The sequence below is a fragment of the Amblyomma mixtum genome, chromosome 3 (genome assembly GCF_055824585.1).
Source record: "Amblyomma mixtum isolate Tamu chromosome 3, ASM5582458v1, whole genome shotgun sequence".
Classification (NCBI taxonomy): Eukaryota; Metazoa; Arthropoda; class Arachnida; order Ixodida; family Ixodidae; genus Amblyomma; species Amblyomma mixtum.
Genome location: NC_143014.1, coordinates 204,275,697 through 204,289,753, shown reverse-complemented (window position 1 = coordinate 204,289,753; position 14,057 = coordinate 204,275,697). Strand labels below are relative to the sequence as shown.

The 14,057-nt window shown below is 47.9% G+C and overlaps 1 protein-coding gene across 1 annotated transcript in view; it reads left to right on the top strand.

The window, feature by feature from the left end:
* The first annotated feature begins 12,688 nt into the window (after positions 1 to 12,688).
* The window catches only part of LOC149353365 (CD109 antigen-like), a 122,104-nt gene continuing 120,735 nt past the window's right edge, over positions 12,689 to 14,057 (top strand). Inside the window, exon 1 of the mRNA XM_089582504.1 lies at positions 12,689 to 13,139. Within this exon, the coding sequence (XP_089438630.1) occupies positions 13,012 to 13,139 (128 nt within the window). The 5' untranslated portion in view covers positions 12,689 to 13,011. The remainder of the gene's footprint in view (positions 13,140 to 14,057) is intronic.

Genomic DNA, 14,057 nt, shown 5'->3' with positions numbered 1-14,057 from the left:
TGCTCATAAACCGCTTTCGAGGAAAGTTCTTCGCTTGTAAAATAGGCTTGAATTCCTTCGGTGCATCACGTGGCTTCAAAATAAAACGAAAAACATTGGCTGAGCCTGCTGGCGTCTGGTTGAACTGGCTGTCTTTTGTTGTTTCTTTTGCAACTGTTTGTGACAGCAGTATATTTACGAGGGTAATCTTAAAAGTGAGGTCTCCAAAGGGCTGCGGCCGCCGGGAAACTATATGCGTGGCTGCTCGCTATACTGCTGTGTTCATTGTTCCTCGTCTTCCAAACAAGCCATGACTCAGCGCGAAAGGGACTGTCAGTTTTGGCCCGGCAACCATTTGAAATGGAGCTCCCGTTTGTCACTACAGCCAGGAGCGAAGTTCACGCAAATGGCGTTCAACCAATCGAAAATTATCGCCAGTTGACGGAAGTGTACGGAGAGTCTTGCATGGATGTTAAAAACTTCCCCAAGTGGTGTAGGAAGTTCGCAGCTGGTCGCACTTAAATTTACGACGAAGAAAGAAGCGGGAGGCCGTCAATCTTTGATGAAACAGTCGCGAAGGTCGAAGAAATGATGCAGTAATAACGGAGGATCACACTCGACGAACTCTGCATTATGGTTCTTGGCGTTTCTAGAAGCACTATTCATAGGAGTTTAACAGCAAAGTTGAAATATCGGAAGGTGTGCGCAAGACAGGTTGCGCGAATGCTCACAGACGACCATCAACAAAATGCGTTGACTCCTCCTGCGAATTTCTTCCGCGTTCTGGAGATTAAACGGAGATATTTGCATTCTGTTGTTACGGGTGATGAAACCTAGACATTCCACTTCACGCCTGAGACCAAACAAGAATCACGTGAGTGGCGGCACTCATCTTCGCCCAAGCCGTGAAAATTCAAGCGAACACAGTCTGCCGGCAAAGTCATGGCAACTGTGTTTTGGGATCGAAAATGGGTATTGTTGGTAGACTTGTTGGCTCCTTGCACCACAGTAAACGTGTATAGATATTGTGAGACCCTTAAAAAACTCAGAGGGGCGATTCAAAATCGCAGAAGAGGAACAACGCTCGCCCCCACGTTGCCTGTCAAACCATCGCTCTCCTAGAACAGTTTGTATAGGACGTCATCAGCCACTCACCCTACAGTCCGGACTTGGCACTAATTGACTACCACTTCTTTCCAAAGCTAAAAGAACACCACGCTGGAAGGCGCTTCACTGATGATGACGAAGTGAAAGATGCGGTCAAACGCTTCCTTAACGGCATAGCGGCAAGCTGGTATGACATGGGCATACAAAAACTGCCGCAGCGTCTGTAAAAATGCATAGACTCCAACGGCGATTATGTGGAAAAGTAGAATAATGGTGTCCCTTTTAAGGTTTGGTTTATGGATATTTAACGTCCCAAAGCGACTGAGGCTATGAGGGACGCCGTAGTGAAGGGCTCCGGAAATTTCACCTGGGGTTCTTTAACGTGCACTGACAACGCACAGCACACGGGCCTCTAGAATTTCGCCTTCATCGAAATTCAGCCGCCGCGGCCGGGATCGAACCCGCGTCTTTCGGGTCAGCAGCCGAGCGCCGTAACTGCTGAGCCACCGCGTCGGTGTGTGTCCCTTTTAAGTGATTTGTAATTTGCTTAAAATAAAAATGTCTTTCGATTTATAAAAAAACTGCAGTCCTTAATTTTGGGATGACCCTCGTACGGGGTGGTACCCACTTGAAACTATTTCCAGCGAAAACGGAGCAACAGGCTGAACTATAATGCTGAATGTTACGACCTCAAACGTAAGTTTACAAAAAGTGCATGTTCAATAAGTGGCCCGAAACCTTGTCCCGAGTTCAAGATTATAATATGTAATAAGTTATTACAGTGGTTGAAACGCCTGTCACCGAATCGGTGACCGCTCGGCGAAGCGCACTTCTGCCTCGATTCTCGCTGTAAACGCACGGGCGATTCGGAAAAGCGCAGTGATGGTGACATGCCGCTATCACGCTATCAATAGCAAACTTGCACGTGGCACCACCATAATCTGTGAAACGCAGCTTGTAAATGCTAAAATTATAAAGCGCCTACCGCGCGGACGCCTAAACGAAAGCACTGCCTCGGCCGCTGCGCGCAGCTCTCCGCCCGGACTCGTCCCGGAGCGGTGGCGCCGCAGCGGTGGCGATGAGAACTAGGCGCGATACGGCTCTTTCGGGCGACGCGGCGGGCCGCACCCAGTGCGCTCTCCATTGAGCGGCCGTGGTTTGTCTGTGTGTGTTGGACACCATTCACACGGAAAATTTTGGAAAGTTTCGGAAAGGTTCGCCGACAAGTACGGGATGATGTTCGCCTAAGATCGCTGATAATGTGAGCTAAAAGCGTTCGATGATGAAACCCACTGCTCGTGTCGAAGGAAAAGTACTAAGGATGCCGCCGGTTCCATGGAATCAAGGCGGAAAGCTGGGCTAGTTGGTGTGTCATTGTTAATTAAAATGTCTCCTTCTCTGTCTTTGTCCTAGTTTTATGCGCTAGTCTTTTAATTAACAATAACGGTTCCATGGATTTCTAGGCATGTCGCCTGACACATCGCCGACAGACGCAAAACAGTTTCTCACTCAAAGTTTCGCTCTTGCATTGTCCGAAGATGTGGCATTTGTCTTCCCGCGTCATTTGAATGTGAATATACAGGGTGTCTCACCTAAGACTTTCTGCCATTTTTAAAAATAAGCTATTTGAATTAGATGCGCGCTTTTTCTGGCATAGCATTGTCAGTGGTTTAGTACATCATAATGCAGCTAAAACGTGCTAACTAGCAGGCTTGTTAACCAATATTTAATAGTTAACTTTTAAACTATTACCGTTGGGCTCCTTAATTATTGAGAGGCATGTAGCCCACCATAAGTATTGTCCATATCCGTTTTTAGAATTTCGAGAACGCGATTATCCTCGGCGCTGTGGCCCAACAAATTTTGGCTATTTCGATGAGTTAGGTTCACTGGAGAGATTGCTTTGCCTGCAAGCTTCTCAAACCGCATGTATTTTGGCGCGATGTAGGCGAAATTTGTTGGGCCACAGCGCCGAGGATAATCGCGTTCTCGAAATTCTAAAAACGGATATGGACATTATTTTCGATGGGCTGCATTCCTCTCAATAATTAATGAGCCCAATGGTAATAGTTTAAAAGTTAACTATTAAATATTGGTTAACAAGCCTGCTAGTTAGCACGTCTTAGCTGCATTATGATGTACTACACCACTGACAATGCTATGCCAGAAAAAGCGCGCATCTAATTCAAATAGCTTATTTTTAAAAATTGCAGAAAGTCTTAAGTGAAACACCCGGTATATCAGTACACGCGGTTCATCGAATTTGTGGGCATAGTGGTGCGCCTCGTCTGGGCTCGAGGAACTGCGAAGAACCATCAGTGAATGCAATGGGTCGTTGCATATGTGCGCAACAAATGGCAGCGCACACGTTCTACTACAATGTAATAAAAAAGGAACATTAGTCATACAAAATGACCACTTAACGAGTGTTATATTCAACACATACAGACACAGCGTCTAGCACTGCGCCAAAACGCGTTACAGTGGCTATGGCCAGTAAACTCTTCCGCAAGTTAGGCGAGGAACCCTTGCAGTTTTCATTCCTTGCAACTGAACATGAAGATTCAACTAAATCAATTCAGCTAAATGAATTTCAACTAAAGGAACGAGATTTGTCTCATTCCACTGATTCTGATACCTCCGGCGTTTATTGTTTACTGCAACTTCTAGGAGGGGGACACCCGAGGCCCTGCCTGGCAGCCGTCCCCTTACAAATTTTTTTAGACAGTCTATAGACTGTTCATTGACTTATAGAAAGTCTATAGACTCTCTATAGACAATTTTAGAGAACAGTCTATAGGCAATACGAACGCTACAGACAGTCTATAGACAATCTATAGATTTATGGCCACACACTTTCAGTAGACTTTTGTCCATAGACAGTCTAGAGACCATGAATAGGAAAAAAAATATCTGTAGGAAGGCAATAGAATCTATAAGAAGTCTATAGACTGTCTATAGAGCACTTTTATAAGGGGCGGATTCAGACTTTTTACTTTTGCCCTATGCGCCTTTACGAGCTCTCTCCGGCACCGGCGCTTTCAGTGCAGCCTTGAAATACAACGAGGAAGACAAGCGCATGCAGTGTGACCACTAGTTTCAAGGATTCACAGCATACAAGGCGTTCCTTTGGAGGTTCGTCTCGGGGGCCGCCACGCTGTGTGTCGCAAAGTGCGTAGCGTTGTCTGGCGATCCACACGAAGCGCTGCGCATTTGGTTTCGTTGTCGTCGCCAGAACAACGGAGCAATGTTTCTCGCATTAACGGGCTGTGTAGAGTTTCGCCGCACGGTCGTCGCAGTGAAGGTCGCCGTCGAGCGAAAGTATGCAGTGCGCTGAGCAGTCAGTCGCCGAGGCACCGTGGCGCCGTCAACACGTGCGACCTTCACGGCCTTTTCTGCACGGCGGCTTCGCAGCGACTGGCCGATACGACAACTCTCACTAACATGACCTCAAAAATGTTCGCAACAACTTCTGACGTTCGTTGTAACCCAACGATGGCGATGTTTCGCACAGTTCTGCCACATTTCTCTTTGTTTTTTAGTTTATATGGTTTTCCATGCTTTCAGAAATAGGCTTCAAAAAGGCAGACAACAATCGCGCACGATGCCTCGAGCGGACGGCACCCAGCTAAAGCACTTGAAAATACTGAACAATGTAATTGCGAGCTAAAAAGGGGCGGTACGGCACATTTCGTTGTGCATAATACGGAACTTGCGAGTAAGCTCGTCTTGCTGACTAAATGAGCGCAGCTCGGAGGTGCAGTGGCGTGCGCACGTGGAACTCTCGAGAAGTGATACCAAGCATGGAGTCGCTGTGACAACCGTATTTTCCGGTTTATAACTGACGCCCCGCTACAAACGGTAATTCTTGAAGAAAACGTTCGCCACTGATACCGTGCTCCATTGTGTAAGACGCGCTTTTGCGTGCTGACGGCGCGGTCGCATGATGTGCATGAGGAGACATGTGCGTGTCACTAACGCACTATGCATGGGCGGGCAGCAATAGGTCACTCCTGCGTTCTCGCCCATTCCCGACCCCACCCCGACGAGGAGCGGCTGACCAAGTATACTGGCCAGCAATGGCTGCTGTGCCGGGACGAGGCGGTGGCCGCCACCTATGGCCCCCGGACTGAGGGAATAGAGTAACATAAACGATAAGATTGGACACTCGTGCCCAGGGTGTCGAACCGGAACCGAATTAAAGAGTTAACTGCGCGAAAGGGTGAGGACACCAGGGAGACACATTCACGACACTTAGAAGCGCAGACTGACAACTTTATTTTTTAGGAAAACGCAAGCCGTATTTAAGCGCTCTCTGTAACAAGCCGGTACATTGCGCAAGATAAACTCGAGATTATGCCATCTTGGAATTCAACACTAAAATATGAAAAACATAAGTGAAGCTATCACTGGGCCGGCCCTCCCTATCAAACAAGTCAAAAATGCTCTGCAATGCATATAGGGTTTCTTAAAGGGATACCAACAAACAGGGAACAACTCACGACGAGGTGAAGAATCGATCTTTCTAAAATCAACAATGCACAAATCTTTCTACAGCACTTGAAGCTTGCGTCAATCGAAAATACCGTGAAAAACAACAAAGTACCGGGTCAAAACTAAGAAGAAAAGACGAACGCACCATCTCTGCGACCCTTACAAGAAGGCGGCGTCAAAACAATGAAAACAGTGAACAACACTATGTCGTGATTTAAAACCACAGCGAGCATTTGTGCATCATCTCGGAAGGCTTCGTCAAAAACACGGTGAAAAAAGCTAAAGAAAATGTAAATCTTAAAAACACATTGATACACCCAAGGACCTCCAAACTGAACTAAAGCTACTAGAAAACTTTGAAAAGCTTCTAAGACAGAACGAAAAGAAAGAGCGTTTTCTAGATAGGAACCGAACCTGAACCGAAAACCGCAATCGAACCTGTATTTTTGCCCTGATACGGAACCGAACCAAACCTATATTTTTTTGCTATCTTGGAACTGAACCCGAACCGGAATGTATCAAAGAAACCGTTCCGAACAGGTTCGGGACTCGATTCAGCCCAACGTTTTTAGCAACCCACCCTGCACACTTTTTTTTTTTTCAGACAAAATGAGATGTTCTAGCCGACAGAAAGCTATCTGCGCTAGGCAGTGCGAAAATGGCACCCTGTCATAGAGGCAACTAAAGTTAAAGGGGCTATGCAACGAATTAAAAGCCGCTTGCAACGGTTTTCAGTGCTTAGAAATGATGCTAAGAAGCATTCACACCAAGTATGAGTCTTCAGAGCTGAGCCGGCAATTTATTATGAATTTTTAGAAACCGTGCTCTTTAAAATTCGCGGGCCGATTGGTGTCTTCGTAGTGATCGATTTTGAAACTAAAATCGTGAAAATAGACGTCACTAGTCCCGTGACGTCGTCAGGCCACCACACGCTGTCATTCGCTGCAGCCACGGCAGCCACAACGTCCCGGTCACACTTCCTGTAGCCGTGAAAATCGTCTGCTCGAGCCGCCGCGCGACCCCCTCGGGCAAGCGCGAGCCAGGGCATTGCCTTCGCGCATATGGTTTCAATTTACCTCTGCCGCCTCTTTCTGTCCGGAGTTCGGATGCCACTCGCCGTGCCTTTGTCGCAGTGACAAGCAAAGAAATCCGACGCGTGCCGCAATCCAGGAAGGCGGAGAGAGACCGGAGAGACGCTACCGACGCTGCTGCTGGGGTGCTGGGTGCTACAACCGGAAGTCGCAAACCGAACGTCAGCAAATGACGTAATCATGGGCGGGGCCCAGCTCCAGAGCTGTTTTCTTAATTTTTTTCTGGTGCCCCGCGCGTACGAGTTGAAGGGGAGAACAGGAGCGTAAATTTTGATCGTCTATAACTTCGTTGTTATTGATGCTAGCTCAAAAATTCTTGCGCTGGGGTGACGAGTGATAGAATATCTATCTACCGTCTACTTTACGTAATCTAAATTAATTTATTGCACAGTCAGTTTAAGGAAGTCTGGCGTCTAAGAAGAAACCTAATTGACGCTTCTGAAACGCGCTTTCGGCAATTCTAAAGCATTGTACACTAAACTGATGTGAAATCACGAGCTTAACTGTCTTTCCGTTTCACGTGTTTGCGTATAATATTACTCGACTTGGTAGCACTGTTCCGACTCTTAAAGCACCGAATGAGAATAGTTTCCTTTTTTTTTAGTCACGTGTAACATACATGTGTGAAAAAGCGCAACGACCCAACCATGTTGTGCAAAGTTTGCTCTAGAAGGCATTTGTTGTCTTAGTATGTACTAAATAAGACCTCTCACGATGTCTCAGTGGCTGTGGCGCTTGGCTGCTGATCCTAAGGTGGCGTGTTCGATACCGGCCGCGGGGGCCGCATTTATATGGCGGAGCAATGCAAGAACTCGCATGTGTGATCAGCGCACGTTGAAGAACCCCATCTATAGTCTACGTAATCTGGATTCATCCACTGCAGCGTTCCTGATAGGCCCCGTGTCGCTTCGACACGTTAAACGTCGTATATTGCTACAATTATTACAGTATAAATTATGTGTAAATTCGTTCAGTTATTTGTTCAGAATACGAAGATTCTTTGTTGCACACGGATATAAGTAATGAATGGCGCGCCTTGTGGCAGCTGTACTTCAGGGGAAAAAAAAATAAATTGCGATTACACAACGGGCGATGCGGAAATGCACGTTCTCGCTGGCTTGCGATAATGATTATGCCCAGAAAGATGGTACTACAATATAATGTAACTGCAACGAAATGATTCTTTGTTATGCCGATGTCCTGAAGTTGTTCTGCTTATATATATATATATATATATATATATATATATATATATATATATATATATATATATATATATATATATATATATATATATATATATATATATATATTTAAAAAAAGGTGCCAACCGCTAATGGGCGGCTTCGCCACGCTGTTATCGGTCAGCATGCTGCACCTTGAATTCTCTGTCGGGCTGTTTAAATTTGCCTCTCACTCTCGTACTTCGGGTTATTGGTGTTGGAGACGAGTGGCTTATGCTTGCTGGCGTCCTTTCGTAGAATGCTTAGGCGACGGCATGAGTGGAGCATTCACAGCAATCCGCCTCGGCTACATCGGCTGCAGGTGGGTGGGGCGAAGGTGGGTGAAGGTGCATTTTCGCCAGCGAGTGTCCGGATGTGTGCCCACCGGAGTGTGCATCAAGGGTAGAGACAGCTCACGCACGAGCAAGCACGCACGCACGTACACACGATACACCACGGTTATTTTGGGGAAAGGAGGGTATACTGCTAACGCATAAAAAAAAAAAAAACAGCTACCATACTTTAAACCCGAGTGGGATTCGAACCAGTGGCGGTGCAACATAGAAGCTCTGTTTACTGATTCCTTGGGCTAATTGGCCATCTTTTTATTCTTGTTGCATGGGATATCGGAACCTCCCTGAACCTCCTCGTGCCTTACTTGACCGGGTCGAATGCAGCGATCTCGATGAACGCGGCCTTTTTGCGTGTTTATCTATGATGGGGCTTTCCCACACTCTAAGCAGCCCTATTAATACGAAAAGTTCAGATGGAATTCCGGAGTCTTGCATCACAGGCAGAAATCTTAGAGTGTAAGGCGCGAGCTCGATATCCTTTTTAACACTCGGCTGAGGTACGCCCCAAAATAATAAAGCGTCAAGACACTAAACAAATCGTTTCATAGTTTAATAGTTAATCGTCTCTCGCACAAGTAGCAATACACAAACCACGCCATAAACGTCCCCTTTGCGTAAAGGCACGTCCTAACGCTTAAGTCCCAAGTTTGAAGTCTAAAAAAGGTTTTTGTGGCATACTTAATCTACATCCGTTAAACTCGTTTTAATACACTGGTGAAGGAAGGTTAAGTGAGGCTGCAGGTATATGGGTAGAGGAAGTAGTGACCGGTTAGAACCTTTGTCATCTGCCTTCTGGAGGGGCCGTAGAGCTATTCTAAGGAAAATCGAAAAGTGAGGACACCGAATGTATCAGCACAAAATTCTCTCCCGACCATGTCCAGAAAAGACACATCAGCACCCTGAAATAAGCTGGTAGACAAAAAGTGCAAGAGATTCACCGGACTTTATAAGGGAGCGAAAAATTCTGCCGACGCATAGGCTCGCTTTGATAGCGCCCCAGAAGAGTCATAAGAGTTATATGTATCGCACATACCTTCTTCCTCGCAGTGCAGCACTTACAACAGTGTCGCAAAGCAACATCGCAAAGATGTTGCAGTTTTGTGTACGTGCAGATGCGAACCAATCAAAACCTACTTTTTTAACACACTTTTTTATCAGAACAAAAGAGGGTGACGTCATCAGCATAGGTCGAAATCTTGACCCTGTACTACCAAGGGGCGATGATTAGCTGTGTTTTTGAAGATATTGAGCTATAAGGGCTCGAGATATATAACGCGAGTTACAAAGGCGATGTCGAACAGGTCATTTAAATAAATTATGTTTGGCAAGGTACGGGTTGTTAAGGAGAGCCAGTTTTCTCATGTGACTCTTGCTGGGTGGGGGATGGGTAGTTGAGGGGCTCTCTCATATTCTACGCCATGTGGTAGAGGGTCCGGAAGGGGGGCAGGATGCTCAAAAGATACATGCTGTGGTGTGCCGGGGGAGTTTCTGGCTAGTCGGTTTTGGGGCGACAGAAAAGTGTCTGCCTCTATATAGCTCCCGAAACAGGATAGCTTCCTCTCTGAATAGAGCGCGGTAACTTAGAGGACGCATGCGCCGGTCCTGAGTAGGATAAATTCCTGACTGGAGGGCTTTGTGGATGCAAAATCGACCAGCTTTTCGCCTTATGTACTTCGACAGATGGTTTTTAGCGCATACATAGCTATTTGCATTAATTTAGAGTTCATGTCATTTTGCGGCCTTCGCCGTAAATTCCTATCGTATTTACCGCGGGCAGTAAAGTGAAAACATTTCTCATAAACAAATTTTGCAATTTTTATTTTATGTACCAATGTCACATAGAAATGTAAACAGCATAAAAATTAAGGTTGAATAAAACTCATCTACGTTCGCAATTTCTGTGGGTCTTGAACCCGCTTGAGCCCTTCTGAACCGGTTCGGATCATATGTCGGACTGGATTGGAATGTCGCTTCGGCGCTTAACTCGGAACTGAACCCGCAAGCGTTTGTCCTGCGTGCTTCTTCTTCTTGTTCTCCGTGTCTTTTTATTGCGCTTTGCTAAGTTCAACATGTATTACCAACTCGCCCAACTTTCTGCATTGCTTGAACCCGAAAGGCGTGAACCTGAACCTGAACCAACCCCCCCCAAAATTTCGGTTTGACACCCTGCTCGGGCCTGTTCGCGGCCGACTCTTCGTTCCACGCTACCGCGATATGGCTTTGCACATACAAAAAAAAAAAATAGGGTGTCTTGATCCAGCTTCTTTACCTGGAAACGAAGCTGCATCGAGGCACCCTAAAAAAAAAAATAAATAGAAGCGGCTGGGGGCATGGCTTGCGAAATTGTGGCCTCCGACATTTGTAGGGGTCTGGCGGCAGCCTCTAAAGCTGGTGCGTTTCCTCGCCTCCGCTAGATGCGCTCAGAGCAAAAGGCGGCGGACACAGAGGCCTACAGTAGTGACCTTTCTAATACAGTTTACTGCATATTACTCTCCCCCTTATCTCTCTCTCCCTCTCTCTCTCTCTCTCTATATATATATATATATATATATATATATATATGTATATATATATATATATATATATATATATATCCCGTGGACTGAACGCTGTACAAGGCGCCCGTAGATAGTGTTAAAAATTCTAAGCCTGTTAGAAAACCTGTCCGATGATAAACTTGTGTATATATGTATGCTGATAATTTTAACACCACAAATTAAAAGCAAAAATTAGCTATTTTTTATGGCTGCAACATCGGACGGCCTTTAAAGGGAACGAAGGGCGTTATTTAGTTTTATCTCACCTGGCGTCAAAACAAAATTTCTGCGGCATTTAGTGTTCTATAGTAGGAAATATGTAAGGAATATAAAAACTTTTGTAGCAGTGATTGCCGCCAAGGAGAAAGGAAAAAATTGATCAAGACAGTTTATAGTTATATAAGAGCGGTGGTACATAATAGCACTGCGGAGCGAAGGCAAAGGCACTGCAGCGTTTTGATGATGTTAACATTTGAAATGCAAGCTGTCACCACCGGTAAAGGCTTCACAACTGCGGCAGTTTTAACACATGCGTGTGGTATGACTAAAAACGAAGCACGTACGCAGGGATCCCTCCGGAGTTCTATATTTCATTTTGTTCTCGTTTGTTCGAGTACTTTCTCTCCCTGTCGCGCGCGCGCACGCACGCACGCACGCACGCACACGCACACACACACACACACACACGCGCGCGCGCGCACACACACACACGCGCACACACACACACACACACACACACACACACACACACACACACACACACACACACACACACACACACACACACACACACACACACACACACCACACACACAGAGCTCTTAGTCTTATACCCCAAGAAACTTTTTCCTTTTCTTCGTTTTCCTGCCGGGCTGATACAAGCATTCATTCATGCGTTTTGTGAAGACTTCGGGGTCAAAAAAAAATAAAGATAAGGTCCCCATGTAACTCCATCCGTGAGGAGCATGCACACGAAAACAGCGTCTAAAACGAGGACACAGGAAGAAAGAGACGCACACCGCGGTCGCTTGCGTCTCTGTCTTCCAGTGTCCTTGTATTAGGCGCTGTTTTCTTTCTGTACGAAGTACCAGCTCCATCCGTCGGGGGTGAAAGTGAGGGAGTTTTTATGTGTTCTGATACATGCAACATACTCGACGAGAGACTGATTGATTACCTCTGCAAGCGACATGTGTTTTCGGGTTAAAGAATCCGCGTTACGCTGCGCGACACTCTACCCGACGTTGCTAGCTGTTGCTGCCTAGACTGCGCGAAGCCAGTAATAGTGCGGAATGCAACGCCCCAGAAGGCACCGTACGGTGCCGGAGGGTCCGCCCCAACCACTCCGGGGGGCCACCCGAGCGCTGCCGAATTGCCGTTCCTCATCATCCGCTCCCTCCGCAGAGGTGGGCTTCCGCGTCCCGTCCATTCGCAGCCATTACAGCTCCTTGGCACGTGTTAAGCGACACGGGTGGCTTGCGCACCAGCACGAGTGCATCGCACTCGAAGTGCGCGCGCATTTCCCATTCAAATGAAGCCGCGCGCGCATTTGTTGGACCCACGGCGGCGCGTTGCTTATCTAATGGCAGCAAGGCAGTCGCTGCGGCCGATCGGCTCCGCGCCTGACGCCACCCACTGCAGAAATGTGGGCGTCGACATCAACAAAAACTTCACCGGCAAAGAGTGAAGAGGAAGCCACCGCGCAAGACTTGCGGCCCGCCGTGGCGACCCCAAAAAATCGTGACGTCACGAGTGCGCTCGTAATTCCACTTTACTCCGCTGCCTTGGCCGCCGCTCGATAATGATCTCTCGCTCAAAGGGAGAAAGAGGCAAACCGGTTTGCCGCTGTTCTTTGTTTTCTCTTTGCCTACTCGCATCACGGCGTCCTCGCGGCGGTCCGAGCGCACCACAACAGGTTTTTTCGCTTCGGCGTTGGCCAGTTTCAAAATAACTTACGAGCTCGCCACGCACCTGACTCAGAGGCGCGCGCTGAGATGCGCGCTTGGGCCGGCCGCGCTGGCAGGCCGTGATTGAGGTGTGTTGTGTGCTCAGCCGGCCGTGCAAGCAGAGTCCGCCATGGGACCCGGCGCCTAGACAGCGATCCGCCGCGCGAGCTTGACCAGCGGCCAGTGCCCGCTGCCAAAGCCGCCCGCAGGCGCGCGCGCCCCGCGGCAGCGCTTTCGACCAGTGCTGCGACCTCGCGGCGACGCCGGGAGCTACTCAGTGCGCCATGCTAGCCGCCCTGGCCGGGTTGTGGCTCTGCGGCGTCTGGTCGGGTTTCGGATCCGCCGCCCTGACCAGCAATGAAGTCACCGACAACATGCTTACGGATACGCTGGGACTCGCCGGCATCGAACCGTAAGTGCCGCGCCCTGCCGCTCGCGCTTTGCAACGGTCGGGCGGACCCGTGGGCGCGGAGTCGCATGCCATCACGCGTGCCGACGGAAGGGTTTCGTGTGACAGCGGCATTCCCTGAGGTCTCCGTCATCTCACTGGTACTGTTGTTGACTGATACCCAGCGATCATTCAGCAACAGTCCTTTGGGGAGCCCAGCGCGCGTCAGTGTCAGGTGTGCAGTTTGGGGCGTGAACCCTCCGCGTGGCGCGGAACGCGACGAGCGCACGGCTGGCGCTGGAATCCTTAGCGTGTCTCATAAATCTAAGTTCTAGACACCGATAAAATGCCGAAGATGCTTATCTCGGAATGTCGTCATCAAAATCCCATACGCGCTCTCTGGTGCAGTTCACGCTTAGCGCTGACGCCGCAGAGCAGGTGTTTACGAGTCGTTCATTGTGGATAAACAACAAGGGTGCGCTCTGGCTAGGTACTGATAGCTGTATAACATAAGCGCGCGTGATCTCATGCACAGAATAGTTTCTCATTGTAAGCGTCACTTTTTTTCACATTAACTCAACAACTCTCGGTTGGGTGACTAAGAGTCAGTACGCTGGGCTGCTTATAGCCACGCTGCTTAGCCACGCGTAGTTCCGAGCGGTTACTTAGAGAGAGAAGCAATCCTCTGGCATTGTGAGATCAGCATTTTGTTTTTTGAACTATGTGTTGATGTGACTTCCACGACGTTATCGACGTACCTTGTTTACTATTTTACTTGATAGTTGGTTTATCTACCACAAAAGAGCCAAAATTTATCCGAACGTGACTATGCGCTTTGAGACGCCTTCCCTAGGCAGAATCTCCGCCATCTAGCACCACGCGTCCGGCACGTTGGTTGTTTTCTGGCGTTGAAGTGAAGCCACGCGTGTTTTGAGCGTGTAG